Source organism: Poeciliopsis prolifica, unplaced genomic scaffold (genome assembly GCF_027474105.1).
Source record: "Poeciliopsis prolifica strain line A6 unplaced genomic scaffold, Auburn_PproV2 SCAFFOLD004, whole genome shotgun sequence".
Lineage (NCBI taxonomy): Eukaryota > Metazoa > Chordata > Actinopteri > Cyprinodontiformes > Poeciliidae > Poeciliopsis > Poeciliopsis prolifica.
In genome coordinates, this window is record NW_026562379.1 from 14304260 (window position 1) to 14328159 (window position 23900).

General features: G+C 37.0%; 2 protein-coding genes across 2 annotated transcripts; both read left to right on the top strand.

Moving 5' to 3' along the window:
• The first annotated feature begins 704 nt into the window (after positions 1-704).
• prcp (prolylcarboxypeptidase (angiotensinase C)) lies at positions 705-14380 on the top strand. Its single transcript, XM_055029009.1, has 9 exons — positions 705-1192; positions 7823-7963; positions 8306-8407; positions 8509-8690; positions 8876-9033; positions 9679-9851; positions 12092-12259; positions 12348-12535; positions 13562-14380. The coding sequence occupies exons 1-9, from the start codon at positions 1034-1036 to the stop codon at positions 13806-13808; spliced, it is 1518 nt and encodes a 505-aa protein (XP_054884984.1). The 5' UTR covers positions 705-1033; the 3' UTR covers positions 13809-14380.
• Positions 14381-20670: 6290 nt separating this feature from the next.
• LOC129359162 (protein FAM181B) lies at positions 20671-22403 on the top strand. Its single transcript, XM_055028587.1, has one exon. It carries the CDS (start codon positions 20671-20673, stop codon positions 21898-21900), a length of 1230 nt encoding a protein of 409 aa, XP_054884562.1. The 3' UTR covers positions 21901-22403.
• The last annotated feature ends 1497 nt before the right edge of the window (positions 22404-23900 follow it).

The following is a 23900-nucleotide window of genomic DNA, read 5'->3' on the forward strand; positions in this document are numbered from 1 at the left end:
CTGTTATTACTTTTGCTTGTAATGGCCAGATTTTCTTAGTTTTAAAAAAAAATATTTTTAAACAATTCATTCTCTGCACTTTTTACAAAAAAAGAGACAAAGCAAAATATGTAGTCATGCTAAATTTGCAGAGTTGACGTGTTTTTCTACTTTATAAAATTGGTTAGAAATGACAACTGCGTTAAATGACAATGGTATTACATGTAATCTGGGGTAGTAATGATGAAATTAAAAGAATGTGTAGGACTCTATTGTCACAGTTCCAAGTTCTGAGCTCTGCTGACTAAACTTTGGAATCTATTGCATCTTTCTTATATAGAACTCACACTCCCATCAACCATTGCATGATAGAAGTGTAGACGTTGCAACGTCATAGTCATTTTTGAAGACTCGTCGGCCATTTTGTGAGTGGCACTTTTAAATCTTGGTTTTCTGGGAAAAAATGCAGAAGTTTATTCTCAAATAGTTTTAATTGTCCGTTTTTAATGAACATCTTAAAACCAGAATTTAACAGTATGCTTAAATGCACCTAAGCTTACCCTTATTTAAGTCATAGGAAGAACAAAACTTTTTCAGTTTCTCAAAAACTTGCTTGATGAACGTTATTTCAGGGATAACTGATTCGCTAGCTTTTTACGGCTAAGCTAAAAGTTGCCCCTCACAAAATGGCCGAAAAGTTGACGTACGTCGCTGATGCTCACGCGGCGTACGCTCGTTCTTATCTATTTATGACACGAGCCATCTGCTGTGTGTTTACATCTCCCGTAGCTCACTTAGCAGTGTTAGTTGAACACTTCCGGAGACTCTGGCACCTGGTGTCCGCTCTCCAGAAGCGGACTTCAGCCTCTGCTCTCATGCTAAGTTGACACCGGCTTGAATGGCAACACCTCTCCGGACCTGCTGACAGGGAGAATCTCACTTCCTGCCTTCTACGGGAGAAGTGTACTTATTGCTATCGCAGCAGAGATCATGCGGCAGTGTTGACCACGTAGAAGATCAGCACACCGAGGGCTGTGATTTACACCTGAGCAGAATGAATTTGGATACTATTGCAGCGACCTGCATCATAACTTTGTGTTTGGCGTGCTTGCACGTGACCTCTCTAAAGTCGCAACTTTTCACCAGACTTGGAGGGTTACGTTACACCACGGAGCCCCCCATCAGCTATAAAACACTGTACTTCGATCAAAAGGTGAGTGTTTTTTTTTTATATTTATTTTTTTATTTATTCTTGCTGGACGTGACCTTTAAAATAACAGACCATTAAAGTTTATTCTTTTGCTCCTGTCTTCCGCTTTTAATTCTTTCTTTCACTTCTCCTTTAGTTTATTTGTTCACTTCAGTAGGGAGGTACAATGATACCCATATGTAGGAAACTTGCATACATATGCTCTTTCATAAGCATATCTGGTATTAACCCCACATTATTCCCCCAGATCAGAATATTCCCAGTATAACAAAAAGAAAAAAAGATATGACCAAAATTGCAAAATAAAGCAGTGGATTTCTTTGTTTACACTATAATCTTCAAGTCTCCTGTATCTACAAAGGTCAAAGAAAACAAGGGAACTACTTTCTTTTTCATCAAATACAGAACAAGTTTGCAGTTCAATCACAAACATAGAAAATATACATTTGTAGACAATCACTTTTTGTGTTGGCTTTTATTCAGCTGTCAAAATTCATCCCATATTTTCCCAGATCAAAACTGTTTTTGTTCATAATTATTTGTCAATGAGATTTTTAAAAACATGTATGCATAGCTTTATGGCTAAACCCTCTTTGATCAGGTTTTTAACTTGGACTTATTCTTAAACTGGGTCAGTTTAGGAGCAAAAAAGCATATATAAGATCATTATATTAGAAAACAATACAGGTATAACATACAGAATGTGTAGATTTCACAAGTTTAAGGAATAGTTTGTCCAGAAATCACCCAGCTAACAAATTGAAAGTTAACTTCAGGTGTGTTTGTTTTTTCCCAGAATTTCTGAAACACACAGAAGATAAAATCAAGTTTGTCAAATTTTTTACATCCGCTTAAATATTCTCAGGATATAATGAATTTCATCAAAGTCTGAAAATTTAGGTCAGGAGTATGTAACTAAATGGACACTGGTTAAGAGCTGTGATTTTTAGAAAGTCACATTTATCCTATTTTTTTACTGTACTTCTTGGTTTCATTGTTTATTGTTTGCAAAAAAAAGTACAGAGCTTGCTCTTTCTAAAGTTCCCACTTCACTCTGACATATAGGAGTGCATGTGTTGTGACTGAAGACAATAGGTGTTTCCATCTGGCTTCCTGTAGTGAAGGGAAAGCCATCACAACTGGCTGTGTTCCTGCCAGCAGCACCGGAACCCTCCGACCTGGCTGTCTGCCTAAAGAGGTCTCCGGGGCCCAGTGAATATGAAACGATTTACTTCTCAGGGGGGTTTGAAAGATCTTCATTCAGCCTGCACATTTTCTATTTATCGTTACTTCACTGAGATTCAGATTGCATGTCGGACGCTGTGCGGCAGGACACGGCACATCTGCTCTTAGTCAACAAAAGAAACATCTGGACGCAGTCCAAATATAAACTTACGAAACGCCCATTCTTTTACATTTGCTAAAGACGCCTATAGCTGAAAAGATTTGAAACTTCAACAATACTTATTTTGTTATTCTGTTTTTAATTTGTATTTTTTTTGTCTTTGTCTTTTGTTGTTTTTGTCTGTTGTCTTAAGGGTTTGTATTAGACATTGATCACTCCGAGATTTCCAAGGTCTTATACTGTTAAGTAAGAATATCATAGTTTTGTGGTTTTATGTAATTTTACAGTCAATCTCTGTTAGGATTAATTGAAAAATCCCTAACTTAGTTATACAATTTCAAAAAGATAGCCAATTGCTGCTAATGCAGCATAAGATACATAATTGTAATATTCCAAAAACAAAACGAAAAACAGAGCACTGTCCTATTTCAGTCACCTTCTCACTCCACATTTAGACGTAGCAACATAAATAAGCAGCCGATATGAGACTGATATCAAATAGAACATGGTCTCTAAGTATCATCATTCACCTTTTTTCTATTCTTTTCTTTTTTAACATCTCATTGAAACCCATTGTATTGGTCTTCTCTCAGGAACAGTTTCCACTCCTAAGAACTCTGTTGTCACTGTGTCCTATTAACTCTAATGATGGATTCACTGATTGGAAGAAAATTTGAATGTTTAGTTTCTGGTCAGATGATTACAACTAGCTCAAATTATGTCATGAACCAATTTCTTGATGCAGCTCTACATTATTTACATGTGCAAAACACAGTGATACATTCCAGCCCTGATTAGTGTGCTTTAATCGAACTCTAGTTTGTCTGATTAGAAAATCAGGTTCAATTGGGGAGCTGCAAATGTGCAATCGAACTCTGATATGGACCAAAAAAGCGAACTCTGGACTACATAGAAACATAAGTCGTGGTTTGGTAAAAGTTAATCCAGGAGCGATTCAAATACATCTGTGAAGGCCAGTCGGACTGGTGTATGTCTCGCGCTAGCAGGCAAAATTACTCTTGGTCTTTTACCAAAGACAAAAAAACAACAACCCACAACTGCTAAAATTGGACATTACTCCATTTTGTTTGTTTGTTTTTTTACATTTTGTGAAGAAAGAGATTGCACATATTGTCTTTTTCTGAGACTCTATGTTGTTTCCTTCAGATGTTCTGGGTGCAGCGCCACCACAAGTGAGGTAGTAGACAAGTTTTTCAAAAGATTTGGTTCGTTGAACACAATGCAGTGTGGTCTCCAATCAAATCGAGTCTACTGCATCATCAGGTGTGAAAACACAAGTCTCACACAAGCTGCTGAGGTTCTGAATCATTGTTTTAAGCAACTAAAACAATTATGCAAATACGTATCGGGTTTTTGTTTTATAGGATACTTTTTTTTTCTTTAGAAATTTAGAAACTGCAACTTTTGTTTTGTGAAGCAAAATCATAAAAAATAATGGACACAGTGGCTGATACTACATACTAAGTCACAGACATAATACATCTCTGCTCTCAACAATGTTTGCATGTGTGGACAATGCTCCACACCTGTTCCTGCCCACAGCATCCTGTCTAATCAACTGAGCTGACAAGAAGATAAAGACCATTTCCTCACTCCTAATGTTTCCTTCCCCCATTGTCTCGTCTCATGTGAACTCCTGTTCACCAGTTAATGAGAAATTAAATGCTTCTTTGTAAAATGTACAACAAATAAAACCCCTTTTCAGTACCTGTCGGGTGTTCTGTTATCTGGATATAGCGTTTTTTTCCACACGTTGTAGTCCCAACTGATATGAATGTAGTGCCAGCAATTGTCATCAGGAAATCCTTTTGGCTGCAGTCTGCCATCAGACAATGAATGGAAGTGTCCTTTAGCATCCTTAAAATTAACTGCTAGAGTTAGCTGCAACTTGTGGTCTGTCTGGTTATTTTGCGACTCCGTAGGGTCAAAAACAAATTTTGCATCTTAACTTTTGCTGTAGTAAATATTCAAACTGTAAAATTGGTTTTACAGTAAATAAAAACGTAGAACTTTTGCAAAAAGATAATTAATATATTTTCTTCCACAAGATGTTATTTGTTAAAAACATTTTCCACCTAATGACGAAAATTAGAACAACATATTGTTACTTTTAATGTCATTCTGTTGTGAAATTTCAATACAACTATTCAAGCAAAAAAAGTCACATTTGCTGTATATCTATGTTTATAAGCTGGAGTTTGGTTTTGCAATTTTTAGCTAAACTTAAGAACTATTGTGGGATGTCCAAATGAGTCTCTCTGGAGACCCGGCTAGCAGTACCGTGGTTTAAATCAAAACCTGTTTGTGTTTGAATGGCCCAGTCAAAGTCCAGACCTAAATCAAACTGAACAGACTTAAACATGGTTATCCCTTAATATTCTCCATTCAGACTGAGATGTTGCTCTTTAACAAAGAATTATCTTGGTCTCTTGATGTGCAAACTTGGCAGATGCGTACAGCAAAAATTTAGCAGATTGTTAGTCAGCTTATTAAAAATGTAAAATCTACATTTTACAATTATGCACTACTTTGTTTTGTTCTGTCGCATAAGAAAACCAATGTGATTCAAAAACAAACAAACAAAAAATACTAGATAGTAATACTTGATTAACAAGTTAATCAAGTATTAAATATTCCTGTTGAATATTTATTGAATTCAACTGAAATAGGAGATACTTTCTTTGGCCACAAGGTGGCAGTAGGTATTAAGTTCTGGGTGGGTTATGAAACCAGATCTACAGGCAGTGTGCTGTGCATACTGAGTATGGGGGTACATTTTTGCTGAAGCACTGAACTCCCCCAAAATTTTTTTTTTCTTCTCTAGATCCACATTTTACTAAAAAGAGATTTTGTTTCACAGTATTTCCACCTTTCGATACCTGAAGCTGGACAGCAACTCTTTAAAATTCTTCTAATACAGTTATAAATAATTAAGAATGTGAAATGTAAGAAATTCTTGATAAAATAAGTAACAAAGTTCTTTGTCCACATGTTACAGCATGTTGGGCCAGTAGCAGTTGGCTCTGCAGCCAAACTGCAGAACATTTCTTTTAAAGCGTCTCATGGTCCCCCCGCCCCACCCTCAAACACTGCCAAGTGAAGGAATTGAGGCTTGAATGAGCACACTGAGGCCCCCAGAATCTTTTTGCTGTCACTGGCTCATAAAAACCCTGCCTCCTTTGTTTCTACCAAGAAGTGTACTGAGAGGATGGAAGGGGGTAAAAACAAAACAGAAACATTTGTATGAAGTGCTGGAAGCTGTTTCAGGGGCCAAACCGCAGAGAAACCTCATGGGGTCGTCTTCACCATGAAGCTAAGCCTTTGTTCAGGAAAAAAACTTGGGAAAATATGGTTGAAAGGAGAAGATGGCAGAGAATCCCTGAGGTTTTTTCAAAGGATATTTCAGAGCTCAACGAAAGTGGAACTAATGTGGCATTTTTTTAAAATGGTTCCAGCATTTCTCTTTACAAATTGGTGCTAATTACCCTAAAGTCCAAAATCGGGGCTGTGACCTAAGAGCAGCTTACATTTGAGAAGTGTGGCCAGAAGGTTCTCCTTATCTGAGCTTAAAGTTATACACAACATTTATCTCATGGTTCTATCAAAGAAGGAAAAGAGGACCTGAACTTGAATATGAGCTTAGCTGCTGAGTCAAGAAAGATCAATCCTCTTCCGAATAATATATAAATAAAAACATAATGATAGGACTACATTTAATATATTTCTTGCTGAAAGCATGTAGAAGTATTTAACCATTGAATTTACACAACATTTTTAGTAGAATATTTCAGAAATGATGAGATTAGGAGTTCCATTCATTCATTTCAGTGGGACCCAAGATGATCACAAAAAGCTGAATATTTCTTTAATGTCAATTAATGCCGACTTCAATACCAAAAGACATCGCCGTAATGTCTTGAATGAGCAGAATATGGTAAAAGTTGAAAGGTTTAAATAGCACAAAGTATTTAGAAGAAGTTAATCCTACAGCATTCATACTAATAAATTCTTCAGCAATGTACTGCATATTATTAAAAGACTCAATAACTGTTATCAAAAGCTACTCATATAGCACAAATACTAATAATACGTTCAGTTTGTCTGTTTCCTCGCCATCCTTTGTAGTGTCTTGTCTGCCAGGACTCCAGTGACAGGAGCTGTGCAGATAATTGGAGCATCCAGGTTGTGTTTCAAACATTCCTCTGAGCAGTGCACAGATGATCAAAGTGAGACAGAGGCTCAGTGTAAACATGAGCCTGGTTCTTTAGTCGCATTTAAATTGGATGTTAAATTGCCCTCCATGATTGCGTCTAAATCCTCAGCCCATTTGCAGAGTTAAGATTCACAATTTGTAATCAGTTCATGCTTCTGAATACAGACCCTTTTTCTGCTTGAAAAGGAAATCATAATGATGATCTGACTCACTTGTCCTCTTATTACCATCTTCCCTGCTCGCTTTTACTTGTTGATTTTTTTTTTCTTTTTTTCCAAGGCAAATTCCTTTCTCTCATTTTGGGAAAGAAAGACTAAATTTGTAATAACAATGTGCAAAAATATGTAGCAGGTTTAAGCACAAAACTGACATTTATTAAAAATGATTATGTTCTTTGGCAGGTAAAAGATTCTATACATGTTTGGAGTGGGGGAATCAATGATGATTTCATTTAATGCCTTTGCCTTGAGCCAAAAGGCAAAAATATTTATTAGATGATATTCTGTTATTACCTCTGGCCCAGAGGAATAGAAACATTTTGTTATATCAGGAGTACTGATATACTGAGCAGGATACTTTGGGGTTATTACAGGACCATGATACATTGAGATTGCTTTAAGGCTGAGACAAACATTTGGATTTAAGACCTTGAAAGTTCTCAATTATTCAGGATATTTTAGGGACGTAAATTCAACTCTTAACTTTGGCAAATCGCAGTTAAACTCAGCGAAATACAGGCATGTGTAAATGTGGACACCCTCTTTAATCTTTAGTTTTTTTTAAATTTTATTAAAGCAGCAGTATTGTGTATTTTCCAGCCACATAGTGCAATTTTATAGCTCGTGAAATAAATATTATCAATCGAATACTATGTGGCTATTTTCTTTCTGAGGATATTCCATTTTGAAAAGCAAAAATTCTTTCTTTAATCATAAGATTTTTCAAAACCTTTTAAAATACCTTTTTGATATTTTTTTGTGGAAATACAAGATAAAGCAAATTATGCCTATTGCTTTCAGTCAATACGTTAATGACCTATTATTCTCTTTCACAGATTGATCACTTTGGATTCCTCCAAGATGGCACTTTTAAGCAGAGATACCTTGTGGCTGACAACCACTGGCAGCAGCCAAATGGACCTATTTTGTTCTACACCGGAAATGAAGGAGACATCACCTGGTTCTGCAACAACACTGTAAATATAAAGATGTTCCACTGCATACCTATATTGTTTAGCATTACATCAGGGGTGTCCAAAGTGTGACCAGGGGGTTATTTGTAACCCTTGAAATGATTTTGTTCAGCCCCTGACCACAAGTCAAGAAAGAATGAAAAAATTGCTCTGCAAAACAGAAAACAATTGATCACCCCCTAAAAATGGAAAAAAAATGCCTTATTTCTTTTAATAAGGCAACAGCTTGAAACCCTTTATATATTTGGAATCTTTAATGATGTGCAGTTTTCATAAAAAGTAGTTTGCCACCAGGGCAAAACGTTTGGACCACAGCCTCATGTAAAACCTTTAACTGGTTTTCAGGGCTTCATGTGGGAAGTTGCGGAACAGCTGGGCGCCATGCTGGTTTTCGCAGAACATCGTTACTATGGAGAGTCTTTGCCATTTGGTCAAGACTCGTACAGTGTGAGTTAAGATCCAAGCCACACCTAAACCCAGATCTATAAAGTTAATGTAAATATCCAGCGCATGATTCTTAATTTAAAAGCATTTCACTCTGAATGCAGGACATCAAGCACCTGAATTACCTGACATCAGAGCAGGCCCTGGCAGATTTTGCTGTGCTGATTCAAAACATCAAGACTATTGTACCGGGTGCTCAGAACAGCCCTGTCATCGCCATCGGAGGCTCCTATGGAGGGATGCTCTCCGCCTGGTTCAGGATGAAATATCCAAATATTGTTGTTGGGTAAGGTCGTCATGCACAAATTGCCTCATATGCTTTGATATTTAAAGATCTGAGATAAAACATTTGCCATCCACCTTTATGACTTGTCTTGTGCTTACAAATCTTCTCCACAGATGACGGAAGGAAATGGATGTGAGGTTTTTGAGCAAGCAATAGATTCAGTTCTGTTTGTTCTTGGCTTCTAGGGCTTTGGCAGCATCTGCACCAATATGGCAGTTCCCTGACATGGTGCCATGTGGAGACTTTTATAAAATAGTAACGCAGGACTTTGCCAAAAGTGGCAAAAACTGTGACGCAAACATCAGGAGATCTTGGAAGGCCATAAATAACGTCTCCTCCTCTGGTGAGTTACAAGAGCTGGATTATCTGCAGGAAATAAATCACATCATGTCAGATTGTTTTGTATTACACTAAAGGAATTGGTGGGCCTTTTTATTTTATTCCACAGCATTTTTCTATAAAAGGATGTAAGTTTTTAAAGTATATTTTTAATATTTACAAAAGCTGTAAATGACATGAAGTTAAAAACCCTAACCCTATAAAAAGGATTTCAGAAAAGTGACCAGCCAGGTCTGTCAGAAGTTCGCATTTTTTAAAATGAAAAATCATTAGAATCACTTAGAAAAAATTATGAATAACTATTAGATATCAAAAAGGATCCTTGCACAGAAATGATTTTTGTATTTTATAAGTCTTTCAAACTCACAAATATGTGCCTCGGATTTTCTGTGAATATTTTAAAGTAAATGAGTATTTACTTTTCTCCTGAACAGCCTAATTTGACAAGATAATGGATATTTCATTTACATTTAGAGTAGCAGCACATTTCTGACATTCAAACTGTGATAACTGATGGAAGCTATGTTTGTTTTGTTTTTTTCCTTTTCCACTACAGAATAAAAATCACACAATGAATAACATTAACAATCTTGCTTCACATTATTGGGACATTTTTTAACTGAATAATTTTTTTTTTTCTTTCATCAAGCATCTGGTCTTCAGTGGCTGTCAGAAGAGTTCAGCTTATGCAGCCCTCTGAAAAACAAGAATGATGCTGTGAGTTTTAAAAGCTGGCTTCAAGAGACCTGGGTGAATCTGGCCATGGTGGACTATCCTTATGAAGCAAATTTCCTCCAGCCGCTGCCTCGCTGGCCAATCCAGGTACAGACAGGACTCCATTAAATATTATGGGAAATGTGTAGTTCTCCCACCTGGCTCGGCTGAATATTATGTTTAATTTCTTTTCTGTCTTTTTTTCACCTTGACTTTAGATCTCCTACTTATTAAGTGCTCTGGATTTCATAATGTGCTGTACAAGTACAAGCCTTTTACCATTTTAAATGCAGGCCACACTTCTCAGATTTTTATTTCTTCTCTACTTTGTACCGGTCCATCACTTAAAATCCTAATAAATATGTGGATATATTGTAAAAAAAAAAGTTACAAATACTTTTTGGCATTTCACATTCTTATACTGAGTTCTCCCCTCTCCTCACTGTGCTGCCCACAGGAACCTCATTTTTCCACCAGTCTGATATGTTCCTGTTATTGAGCCATTGAATGGATCCGCAAGAATCATGTTTCATCATGTGAAATGAGCACTAAATGGTCACTTTGAGGTTTTTTGGCTCCTTTCTCTTAATGTATGCAACCCCTATGGGTGGTTTAAGCGGTTTAGGCAGCGGGTGCAAAGAGGAGCTTTTTTTAATGACAAAGCTAATGTGATTATCTGAGTGAGTGTGAGAACGGGGTATTGAAGGCTTAGAGAAGGGAAATCTGTTGGCTGAGATGAATGTATAAAACTAATCCTATCTGAAAAGTAAGGAGAAGATGCTTTGGGGCTATTGCAGTGTTTTTTTTTTTTTTTTTTTTCTCTCTCTCCACAGTATAAATCTTTAGTTGGACATGTCTGTGGCCCTCCTCAGCCATCGACCACCAACTCCTCCCCTGCCCATAAACAAAAGCCTTGGTAACAAACTCCACTCTGATGCCGATCCCCTCCAACCTCTAAAAATAAAGAGAGCCCAGTTTTTCTGCCTCACAAAAGGTGCGGAACAACAGCGCCGGCCAATTCTGCCGCTGCAACCATAACAACACGCAGTGAAATCAAACAGGAGCTGAAACGCAAATATTTATCATTCACGCTAATAATGCAGAGAAATCAGCGAGTCAAACAAAACAGCAGGAATGAGATTCAAGCCTTTACGTTTTTGAATTATTTAACTTGTTTTGTCTGAATACATGGAGAGTTTTTTATTTTCTCTCACGCCAAGGTTAGAGTAATAAATTCAAGTTCATTCCAGGGAGTTTCATATGCAAATTAGGCGCCACCTTTATGCGTGGAAAAACACTTAATGACCCACAAGAAAGCATTCTTTAGTCTTGTAAAGAACTTAAATTTAAGAGAGTTGGATGCCTGAATTTTTTCACTCGCACAGAACTTTTAAATGGTGACAAAACTTTGTTGTGAACAAACCTCAGTTGTTTTGGTTTCATTTCACTCCTTCACTGTTTTGTACCTTTTTTAGTCTTAGTTGTTTCACACCTGACTGTTTTGGGTAGGAAATGGGATTCGTTGGTACAGTTTTTAGCCTCCGTAGACATAAAGAGCAGAACTCATTACATTGGTTTTATTGTCCTGTAAAAACAGAACACGGTTCCACATCTTGTCAGTGTCCTGTTCGGGAACCAATACAGCTTTGCATGGAAACAGGTTTTGTCTGATTAAAAGAAGCAAGCAAAATATGCTCAACTAATTTTTGACCAAGTTTTCTTTCACATTAATATCTGTTCACTTGATTGCAAGCATTGGTGATACATGGAAATAGTATTTTTCACCTTTGTTGAGTTATGAAGAAACTATGATTGCCTCAAAGATATGGTTTGAAACAAATCAATGACATCTATCTGTCCAGAAAGGGTTGAAAGGCCATTTTTAAGGCTTTAGGATCAAAATCTACAAATTAATAAAACGTGAAACAGTGGAGAATCTCCCAGTGAATGGCAGACTTACAAAATTACACCAAGAGTGGATGAAGGACTCCTCCAGACAGTTTTAATAGAACCCTAAAGAATATCTAAAGTAATGAAGTCCCCCTTTATGTTGGCTCTTATTGTCATTGAAAAATAAGAAACAGAAATGTGGCCCTTAGTAGAAACAGGGTCTGGACAAAAATAAACTCAAATACAGAGTTTTCATAAAATCACATACTGGTATGTAACATTTGAACATTTTTATGAACACTTATCTTAATTTTTAATGAAATTACTAGAGACATGAACCGGGTTATTTACTGTTATGGAATAGAATTAGATCAACTTATAACATTTGGGTTTTAAATCAGGGTAAAGCATGACAAGGTGAGGAATTTACCTTTTTAAATGTGCTGATTTTTTTTAAGGTGGTGTGCAAGTATCTTGGTTTTGACTCCACCGTATCTAACGAGCAGCTGCTGCACGGTGTCGCCCAAGCAGCGAAGGTCTACTACAACTACACAGGAAACGCTCCTTGCCTCAACACTTCTCAGACAGCAACCAGCAGCCTTGGTGCCCTCGGCTGGTTTTTCCAGGTATGTAAAACAGCTTAGGGATTTTCCGGGATGTCGGTGGGTGAGCTTGCCTCTCAGAGTGAACATATGTTTCATCCGTCCACCCCAGGCCTGCACAGAGATGGTGATGCCCATGTGCACAGATGGAGTCCAGGACATGTTTGAACCAGAGGAGTGGAGCTTCCAGGCCTTCTCCGATGAGTGTAACTCCGTCTTTGGTGTCAGGCCTCGAGCTGATTGGACTGGGACGGTCTATGGGGGAAAGAAAATTGGTTCCCATAGCAACATTATCTTCAGGTATGAGACTATAAGTAAATACTGATCAGCGTGTTTGGGTTTATTAGGTGAGGAAACAACTTTTCAATTGAATAAAGTTTGACATGGGTGTTAATGTTTTTGTTAACAACTGTTAAGAAATCTTCAAAAAGATGTTTATATCCATGCTCTTAATTTGAAGTACGTGAAGGCTGGTTACGCAGCAGTTCTGTTTCCTCTTCTCACATTCTCTTTTTTTTTTCCCCCAGTGACTTTAGTTAAAACAAGAAACATGCAGGAATAGAATGAAATAGACAGATAACAGGATACAAAGATAAATACAACATTAAAGGCATTATAAAACATATAAATTAGAATGTCAAAATTCAGTTGGTGCTAAGAGTTGTAGTCTTTGAAGGGAAGGTAATCTGAATTTAAGTTAGCTATTTCGCATAAGCTTTGCCTAATGGTGTTGGTGTGGTGTTTTAATTTTTGCTAAGCTACCAGCACTGACTCTTTGTCTTTTTCTGTAACTTTTTCCATCCCTGGAGAAAACAGGGAAAAGGATCCTTGACTGTTCCTTGTTCCACAATTTCTTAGACTGTCCACTATCAATTTCTGTAGTATTTTTGAAAGACTGGTGATGTGTGTGTGAAATAAAACTTTCTGTATTAATCTGTCCATATTTTATGAATCATTATCTATCTGACAGACCCAGTAATGACTCATTTCAAGGTTCCTTGTAGAGACTCTCAGATTTCTATTTCAAATATTTGGTAGATTCAGCTGTGCTGGAGAAGAAGTTGCAAAATAGAAGCTACAAAGGACTGTAGTTGGGCAACTCTGGTTTACTATAAAGAACAGCAGTACCTTAGTCACATTCAATCAAGTATTCCTTTCTTAATCTTTATACCATCAGTGTATAATGTACCAGTGGTTGAGCAACATGAGCCTGTGATTATAAATAGATTATAACAGATTATAACATCACATGTTACAATGCTCTTATATAGTTTTGTGCTTTGCATTCAATTTTCAGTGTTTATGTGCATCTTATGTATTTTCTAGCAACGGCGGACTTGATCCATGGTCAGCTGGTGGAGTTACCTCCAACATAAGCCAGTCTCTAGTTGCCATTATGATTCCTGATGGGGCTCACCACTTGGACCTCCGCTACAGCAACAAGCTCGACCCTCCCTCTGTCCGAGCTGCAAGGGCCTTAGAGTTGAAGTACTTTCAGAAGTGGATCAGGCAAGCTCAAAGGTCGACTGGAACTGGATTTACAATGTCCAAGAAAAGAAAAAATTCTTCTTAAGATTGTATTGATGTGCAAGATTCAGCTTTAACTTGCATGACATGGAGTTTCACAAGGTGCTTTCTGATTGAACCAAAGTTTGTCCTTTTCTATGTAATTTTTTTGTTGTTTGAGCTTTTCTCATCTAGTTAGAAACGGTCCAATTTTAATGCCATAATATTAGTAAAAAGGTTTTGATTCACATATTGGCTAAAAAAAATGCTAACAGAAATGCATTTTCTATCCAGCTATTCAAACTATCATTGTTGAAATTTTGATGTAAAACTGGCACATTATAAGTTTATTTATTTTTTTAAAGTAAAAGCAGAAATGGCTTGTCTGCCACAGGGTGATATTTGTCTTCTTTTTCAGAAATCAGGGCTGTATTTATATTTTTGATTTTTAAATCTTAATTTTTGATTGGAAAATGACAATTTATCATTTTGTTATCATCATGGGTAATTCAGTTATTTGTTCTTTCTAAGTGTACTTATGGGAGCCTCTAGAGAAAAGTTTGGCATTAAATATGAATGAAATTGATTGCATTGAAGTCTTTTGTTGCCCTAACAAGAACAATAAAGAAAGTGTGCTGTTCAGAATATAATTTTTTCATCCTTTTTAGATTTGCATTGAATTTATGTCTTTGTACAAACTACAAATCAATAATTGTCTCAAAACTGTAGACACAGTACCTTCTTGTACTTGTACCATTTAAAACTTTACGTATTTTTATTCTGTTTCATGTCCCAAAAATAAACCTCAAAGTATTTTTTTAAGAATTCACATGATAAACTGACAAAGTGAAAAACAATTAGCAGAAAAAATATATGCATATTCTTAGATATAAGTTTATCTTATCCATTTGTTTTCACCTCACTCAAATTATTGTCCTTGCAGTTACAAAGTTATTCAAGGCAGCTGTCTGATTAAAAAAAAAAAAAAAATATATATTTTTTTAGATGAACCTGTAAAGACAATAACACACTAATCAATTCAACTAAAAAAAAAACAAACATATGAAGACTTTCTCTAAGTCTTACTGGGACATTAGTGAAAATGCTACTCAGATGATAAAAGCTGACTTTGTAATTGTCTTTATATGTCTCTGAATGTTCAGGTCTGAGTCCATCACTACACTCTGATTTTGGGCCTGGTCACTAGTTTGTAGTTGTAATAATTATCATGTAAATAATGTATTTACATATCAGACACAGATGGACACCTGTTCACCAGATACATAACTTTTGAAGACAGATTGTTTAACTGGGTTCTACTTAGGGGTGACAGTGTAAAAAGGGTTGAAACCAAATGAAATCCACACCACTCTAAAATGATTACTTTAGAACATTAAAAACCACATACACTTTATGTATAAATATTTTTGCAAGTTACTGTATTTCCTTTTAATTAACCTTTGATAGAGATGTGACTTCATCCTTCTGAGGAGCCTCTTTTGTTATGTTTATGAAAAAAGATGAGGCCATAAAGTTCAATTTCCACCAAGCGAGAACAAATGCACATCCTTGAGATTTAATAAAAACCCAATCGGAGGAGGCCAATAAAGCAAGTGGTGGGAGGTTATTGCGGTTACGGTTGCTGACCTTACCCCTGCGGACCAACCTGTGGGATTCCCCTTGGCACGCATTCATTCACCAGCTGCTATTAAAAGTCTAAATTGTGGGACCAGGACAGCCTGTAGACTCTAGTCCCCCCCTCTGCTAGTTATATTAATATATTTCCAGCAGTGCTGCAGAGATTGAGAGGGGTTGTTGGAAGGTTAAAAGTGATGCAGTGAGATGATCCAGGTACCCAGAGACTGTTTAAAATCAGTTATGTTTTTTTTCATTTTTGACTGTTTCACTTCACACTTTTAACCTCCTAAAGCTAAAGTTTCTGACACAAACATGACCCATGAGTGCAAAATGTCTGGTGTGTCAGTTTATTTTTTTCACAAGGAGAAACAAAGACAGATTTTAAGCGTTTTGTCACAGCCTCAAATGAATTTTCTAAGTGGAAAGAAACAGAGCTAAACATGGGGGAGGACAGGGTCTCTAGCACTAAATGCCCTTCTAAAAACGTTTCTCAGGACTTTGAGAGGTCATTAATTAGGAGGCTCCCTCTCTTTTTTTTTTTTTTAGCTCCCTGACAATCGTCATCAATCAGAGGTGTTATTAGTATTCGCTTGAGCTCAAGCTCTTGAGTATGTCCGTGCTCAGATGGAGACCACACACTATTAGGATGAGGTTAAGCTTGTGGATGTCACTTCACATTGTCCCCTCTCACCTCTTTAGGATTTGGTTCTGTTGAATAAGTAAAATCTCTTAAGCAGGACAGGAAACAAGTGGGGAAATATATGAATTTCCAAAGTAATGTTCCTCCATAAAGCATTAGTTATTGTTTAATGCTGCAAGGAACAACAAAAAAATTTACCAGAATATTTTCAGTACAAACTACATTAAACCTTCTGGTCTCTGTTTCTATTTTGAGTCTATCTGCACCTACCCTTCCCCTCCCATCCTCACAGCTTTAGCGCAACAATAGAAACTTGTTTCCGGGATGTGTGCGTCAGGCTCTGTGGTCTGAATGACCTACCAGCATAAAAGCCAAGATCCCCTGACAAGGGTAAAAATGGGAGGGGGTTATAGCTGCCATGACTGGAATGATGTCATTTTGCCAAAACTGTGCTGCTAGTAAAATTACAGTAATTTTAGAATCCCCTCTACAAATCTGATATGTTGTTTTGAATACAGAATTGAAAACACAGTACTATTAGAAAACCAAACAATCAAATTTACACAAAGAAAAGTAAATAAAGTTCTAAGTTACAAGCTTATCTACACAACTAAATGGTCTGCAAAGTAAAAACCTGTAATATATTCAACTCAAAAGGTTACTGTGAAGAGAATAAATAATGCTATACAAAAAGAAAACACTCCATTTGGTTGTGCCCAGTGATGCAATCAATGACATCATAAACAGAAAGCGGCAGCCGGGCTCTCCTATGCACCTGTTGTTAGGGGTAGGATTTGAACGGAGGAACAAACAGTGGTGAGACTCAACAAACAAAAAATTTAATGTACGAGAAATTTACCTTGTAGCTGAAGAAAAAAACTAATAAGTTGATGTTTCAGTTATGTGAGCTTTGTAAATGTGCATAAGTGTAAACTGTAATAAAATGTCACCACAAACAAACCAATGATGGTAAGTGACGCAAAATGACAACACCAGTGTTTAACTAACGCATCATGGTCAACTATAACACGAATTAAATAAATAAGAAATATGCTTAAGGGACAAGTAAATAAATACAATCTTAACCACTTTGTCACAATTTGATATTCAAAATGAATTGCCGTTCAATTGTGAATCAGCTAAAAATTCCCATTTCTGGATTTGTATGGACATAATTCCAATTTGTGTCGCTGATTCCCAACTGAATTAAAACTCCAAGCTTTGACTGGGCCATTCGTACATTTAGGGTTGTTTTGCTATTGTAAGGTGAAGCTTTAAATGAGTCTTCATTTTTGTGCAGCCTCTAAAAGGAACACATCTTTATTTATTGGTGATGCTTTTTTTAGATTTTTGTTTGAAAATTTAGCTTGTAAAGCATGTTGTTTACTTTATTATTATGCACTACCTCGTATTGCTCTATCACAGGAAATTTGAATAAAATCCATCAAAGGCTGTCATAGCATGACAAAATACGGATTAAATAAATAAGAAGGGGTGTGTTAAAAAATAGAAGGGGTGTGTCTTTTTAAACCACTGCACATCTGAGCTGCATCAGTCCAAATTGCTCTTCACATTTGGTCTTGTTTTTAGGTTTCTTTTCAGTCAGCAGAGTTGTGTTGGCCAACTGGTTGCATAATCTCCTTTCTGCCTGGGAATTAACATAAGAAAGAATTTTGCTCTGCTTCACCGATTTTTATCATTCAAACACTTAAACAACTCAGTGCTTTTGTAAATTTATTGACCTGTTCTAATTTTTTCTGTCCTAGAAAAAGGGAAAAATAAATATTTGCATCAAATGGATGGACACATAGGAACAAATGCTATTTACTAGATACATTAATAGTAAATTACACCATTTTTGAGGTTCAGAATGTACTAGAAAAGAAGGTAAGTGCTGGCAACAACACTGTCTGGCTGTTAGACACATCCTCCCTTGTATTCAGTGCTCGCCATGAAACTTCCTGTAAATACGTGATTGTTTACAGCAGGCGTTTCATACCCAAGATTTCTTAGGGTCAACATTTCTTCTGGCACACTGAACCCGAACTGCACTTTATTCCCCTTTAATTTAACAGCTCTGGCAGCTTTTCTAGTTAAATCGACTGTTCATTATTGAGACCCGTTTTACGAAGGGGCTGTGAGGTGCAATTTAATGAATCTCTGGCACAAAGCTCCCTTTCAGTGCTACCCGAAGAATAGAGGGCTATTTAGACCCCGCTAGGGCTTTATGTCAAAGGCGGCCCATAATAGCTGTCAGGCCAGGGCAGAAATTCCCACTGGCCTGGGAATGCACTAGAAATCAACTTTTGCCATGAGCAGATTAAGACAACAAGCAAGCAGTTGGGGAAGATTCTCCAACATACTGGCATCTGTTGAGGACAAAGATTTTCCCACAGAATAGAAGCAACTTCTTGCCACTGTATAACTTCAGTTTTCAACTTCGTAAGTAAGTAAATTACAAATGAACTTCTTAAAGCCTCAAACAAAACCAATTATCAGAAAATTTTGCTTTTTATGAATTGATTTTTGTTGCTTTAAGCAAAAATAAATTTCCTCCTGGTCTTTGATTTTTTTCTATCTTTAAAATTCACACATTTGGTTTTTGCACTTTTGAGGAAAGCCAATATGTGTTTTGCTTGTGTCCATAGACATACTTTACCAGATAAACATTACCAAAGTAAATGGAGAAAAAAAAAGATGGCTTAAGTGATAAAAGGTTATCCAAATTAACATGCCATCCTGATCCACCTGTGCCACCATTAATAGAACATTTCTGACAACAGAAAGTTGTCAAATATTCCCCCAAAAGCAGAAACATTATATACTCTTTTGAAAACATTAAAGAATAGAGGAGAAATGAATTGATATCAACCAGTTTTGAAAGGTTTACAACGCCAGAATTCTGGATTTGGAAACCATAGTAAGAGCCATAATCCTCAATTATATTAAAAAAGAACATCTAAAGCATGTTGGTCTCATTTACGTTAGTTATAGTAAGTTTATAGTTAAAGTAGTCAGAAATGGCTGCTATTGAAAAGTTCTAAGACAAAACTCACAACTGACAAAAAAGAATGTAAAAGTCTTACATTTGTCAAAAACATCTTGATAATCCCCAGGATTTTTGAAAAACTTTCTTTCCTCGCATAGTCAAAATTTAATGTTTTCATAAGTTTTCCAGGTCAAATACTGAAATGGCACTTAAAAAACATGGTTGTTGTATTATGTCAGTCTAGGATTCCGACGACGTTTTGAGTTGACAGGTTATCTTTCTCATATATGTATATATATATATATATATATATATGTGATGTATATATATATATATCAATATATATATACATATATCTATCTATATATATAGATAGATATATATATATCGATATATATAGATATATATATATATATATCGATATATATATATATATATATATATATATATATATATATAGATATATATATATATATATATATATCACGTATACATATACATATTAAATATATATATATATTAATATATACATACATATATATATATACATATTTTATATATGCATAAAGATATTTATATTGTGTTCCAAATTATTATGCAGATTGGATTTAAGTGTCATAAAGATAACATTTTTTTCTTTCTGCTATTAAATTTATTGATGGTATTGTGTGTCAGGGCTGTTTGAATCACTATAATTAATTTCAGAGAGCTGGTTAATTAGTTTGTCTGGTGAGCTCAATTAAAGAAAATCTACTTAAGAAGGATGTTCCACATTATTACGCAGGCCACAAGTTTCAAGCAATATGGGAAAGTGAAAGGATCTCTGCTAACAAAAATCAGATAGTATAGTGCTGTATGGCAAGGTATGAAAACATTAGATATATTTAACAAAAACTGAAGCGTTATCGTACTTTGAAGAGATTTGTGGCTGATTCAGAATAAAGATGGGTTTGTACAGATAAAGGCATAGTGAGGAAGGTTTCTGTTCGACAAATTCATCAGATTAACAGAGCAGCTGTTAAAATGCCCTTACAAAGTTGCAAACAGTTATTTGATATCAACCAGTTTTGAAAGGTTTACAACGCCAGAATTCTGGATTTGGAAACCATAGTAAGAGCCATAATCCTCAATTATATTAAAAAAGAACATCTAAAGCATGTTGGTCTCATTTACGTAGTTATAGTATCAGGCTAGTGTCAGGCTGAGGACACATCTGTTCCTCTGGAACCTCAAGGTGGAGGATCCTCCTGAGGCTTGTGCTGCATGATCCTACTATTCGTCCCCCCTAACCAGCTCGCGAGCAGAAACGGTCGCAGTGGGCCCAGCCGTACATGAAGATTAATAGTTCACTGATGACAGCTGTGCAACCCTATATACAATTAATTGATTTATTTTTATAGCACTATTTTTGGTGTTCGACTGGTTAATCAATTTCTTGGAATTGTGCTTAGTGACTGCTTTTTAGTTGCAAAAGAAAATAAAACATGCCATCAAATGGGGCTTAAAAAGCCTTTTCTTCTCACTATTACAGTCATATCCAACAGTTCCACAAAAAGCTGTCATGGTTCAGAGCACACACTGACAGTAAAACCAGCGGAGGAGCTCTCTGACAGAGCACATTGTCTTCTACTCAGTAGGAAATTTCAGACAAATCCCTCTTAGATGCAGGTGGTTGGGCACAAGCAAAGAGTTAAGTTCCCCGGTTTCCCTTCGCTCCTCCTCTTTGATGTTCTGACATCATCGGTCCTGCCCCCTGAAAGATCCCCTTCCTCATCCTCAGTGCCCGTCACTTCCAGTCTGGATTGTTTATGGAAACTTCATGAACAGCATCAGGAGCAGGTGTTTATCCACAGAACAAAGTCATGCTTTGAAGAAACTTTCAGTTCGGGGATCACAGTGGATGCCACAGGTGTAGCCGCCGGGCTCGACAGAGTTATGGCGGTTCAAACCGCAATCATGAACCCTCAATTTATGAGTTTTTGCTTCCCTGATTCTGTGATGGAGTACGACGTGGAAAAGAGTCTGGATGGGAGTCTGCTGTGCGAGGCAGAGAACGACGAAGACTTCAAAGAAACCACCAGGGACCTGCTGAGCTTCATAGACTCAGCCTCCAGCAACATCAAGCTGGCTCTGGACAAGCCAGTGAAGTCCAAAAGGAAAGTCAACCACCGGAAGTATCTGCAGAAGCAGATCAAACGCTGCACTGGTATTATAACTCCAGGGAACACATCAGAAGCCCCGGTGAAAAGACAGGGTTCCCCGGTGAGTCAGCAGGGCCCTTTGCAGAGTAAAACTCTACAGAAACGAGAGGGAGGTCAGGCCAACCTGCAGAGCAAGAGCTTGGCTGCTCTCTTCAGCCCTGTCAAGGAAATAAGGGGGGAGAAAGCAAAGAAGCCCCCCATGAGGCACCGTAATCTGCCTCCGTCTTTCTTTACCGAGCCTGCCAACTGCTCCAGAGTGAGCTCCACGTCTGGGATGACGCTGAAGGACTTGGAACGGGGCAACCCGGAGGCCGCAGACTTCTTTGAGCTCCTGGGGCCCGACTACAGCAACATGGTGAACGAGCAGGACATTTATCAGGGCGTGCCTTTGAGGGGGCAACCAGACATGGGAGGCCTGGACCCTGCTTCCTATGACCATTTAGTCGGTGGTCTCCTCTACACCGAACCCTGGACTAACTGCTCTGGACCGAGTAAAAAACCCTCGGAGGGTCTGCGGTCGGGTCCACCACAGCCTCCAGTCTATAGTCAGGCTGAGGACACATCTGTTCCCTTAGACGACAACGGACTGTGCACTTTGACCTTCCCGAACTTCTTCCCAGACTGCTCCATATCTCAGGTTGCCTATGACTTAAATGGTGGATATAACAAAACAAATTTTTCATGTCTATGAAAAACAGAAAAGCTTGCAGACTGTTCTAACAGTAGTGGAAGACACTTTGATTTTCATTAACGTTGCAACTGGGACACCGTTTTCATGTTGCGTCTATGAAAGACCCGTTTTATAAAACGTCAAAAGCTTCATGTGTGGATTTTTTTTCCATCTCAGGCAATTAACAAAGACTTTCTGAAAGGATCTAACTGTAAGGGGACAGTGATGTTCATCCTGCTTGACACATCAGTTTGTCCTATAGTGGCTGATATTAACAGTGAAGAAGTGGAACTAAACAACAGATGCACTTTTCCAACTTTATTAGTAAAGGTCTGTGCAGCAGCACAGAAAGTGGGAAACTAATTATTGCTAAAACAATGAAGACTCCGTGTTTTTGTCTACCAGAAATTTATTCAGAATTTACTTTCAGCTGGTCAACTGAACACTTTTCGTCCCCTTTTGGGAAGGCATTTATTGTATCTAGCTATTGTAACAGGACAAAATAAAGCTGGTCTTTATTGGTGTGTCTGTTTCCTGCTTATTGTGGATAAGTGTTACACAATTTTTCACCCGGTGACAACAACTGCATTGAATTTAATTCTAGTGTTGAATTTACAGGGCTGTTATGATAAAAACAGGCAACAAATTACAAAACATACCGGCTCCCCCTAGTGGTTCTGTTTTTTTGTAACAGTATGAACCCATAGGCCAAAGCTTGACAAGTTGGTGCAAACAAAACTCAAGGCCTGGGGACCAAATCCGGCCCACCATAACTTTTTTTGTGGCCCTCTGAGAAATAGTACTGTTAAGAGAACGGTTCTTAAATATTACTTTGTCAATCAAATCAAGGCAGTTATATCTGTAATGAGCCAAAATAAACGAATAAGTAAAGATGTTTAATATTTAATTCTATGAAGTAATAGAATGCAGTTTATAATATTTTAACAATTTAATGGGCAGTTTTATCATTATATTCTACCACAATCAGCCCTATTGAGAACATTTGTGATCTTCATTTGGCCCAAAATGAAAATCAGTTTGACACCCCTGAGTTAAAGGGCCAATAATACAAAAACTGATTCAGATTTATTTCAAACCTTTATTTCATCTTATTTTAGTTATTATAGCTTACAGCTCATGAAAACTAATTTAGTTTCTTAGAAACGTATTACATAAAAACAATGAAAAAAGGATTTTTAATACTGAGATCTCAGCTTATTGAAATGGGCGTCCATATGTTGTACAGTATCTGCACTCAGTACTCAGCCTCAACCGCTTTTACATGAATTACAGCATTAAGGCATCAAGGTGTGGAGGTGATAAGGAGGTCCAGGTTGCTTTAAAAGGAAATTACATTTTATCTGCATTGTTGGATCTGGGATTTTATTTTTCTCTTAAAAGATTGAAAATGAGGTTTAGTTTTCTTGATACCAGGGTCATTAAAACAGTGGATAAGTGGAAGACCTAGTGGAGAATAAAATTAGCTTCTTTATAAAGTTTGTCACTACACAGAAGCAAGAAATGCTCCAAAATCTCAGCTTATGCATTTTCCCCATTTCTCATCCAATTTTATTGATTTCACGACCATTTGCACGCATGCTTTTCCTTCACACATGCACTAGATGGCAGTAATGGTTCATGGTAGGACTTCCCCACCACTCCCATCTGGCCATAAATGATGTATGATGTATGCATATCATTGTAGTATTGTATAGTAAAAGCCGAGTTGTTCATCAGTTGTCTGCTTGCATTAGAAAAGTAGATATGGAGAAATATGAGCAGTTGTTAAATTTGATATTTAATCACGGTTTTTATACAACTCCCATTTGAGAAGGATTCTCTCAAAATGCTCAGTCTCTTGAGCACAAAAAATGATCTACTGCTCCAATTTGAAGACATGTTCTGCAAGACCTGTGGTTTGCCTCCTGCCAGTTGGCTTGATTAGCAAATTGTTCATTACTATAATACATCATACATAGGGACAGACCGTCATTTTATCCTTCTGTACACTGAAGTACACA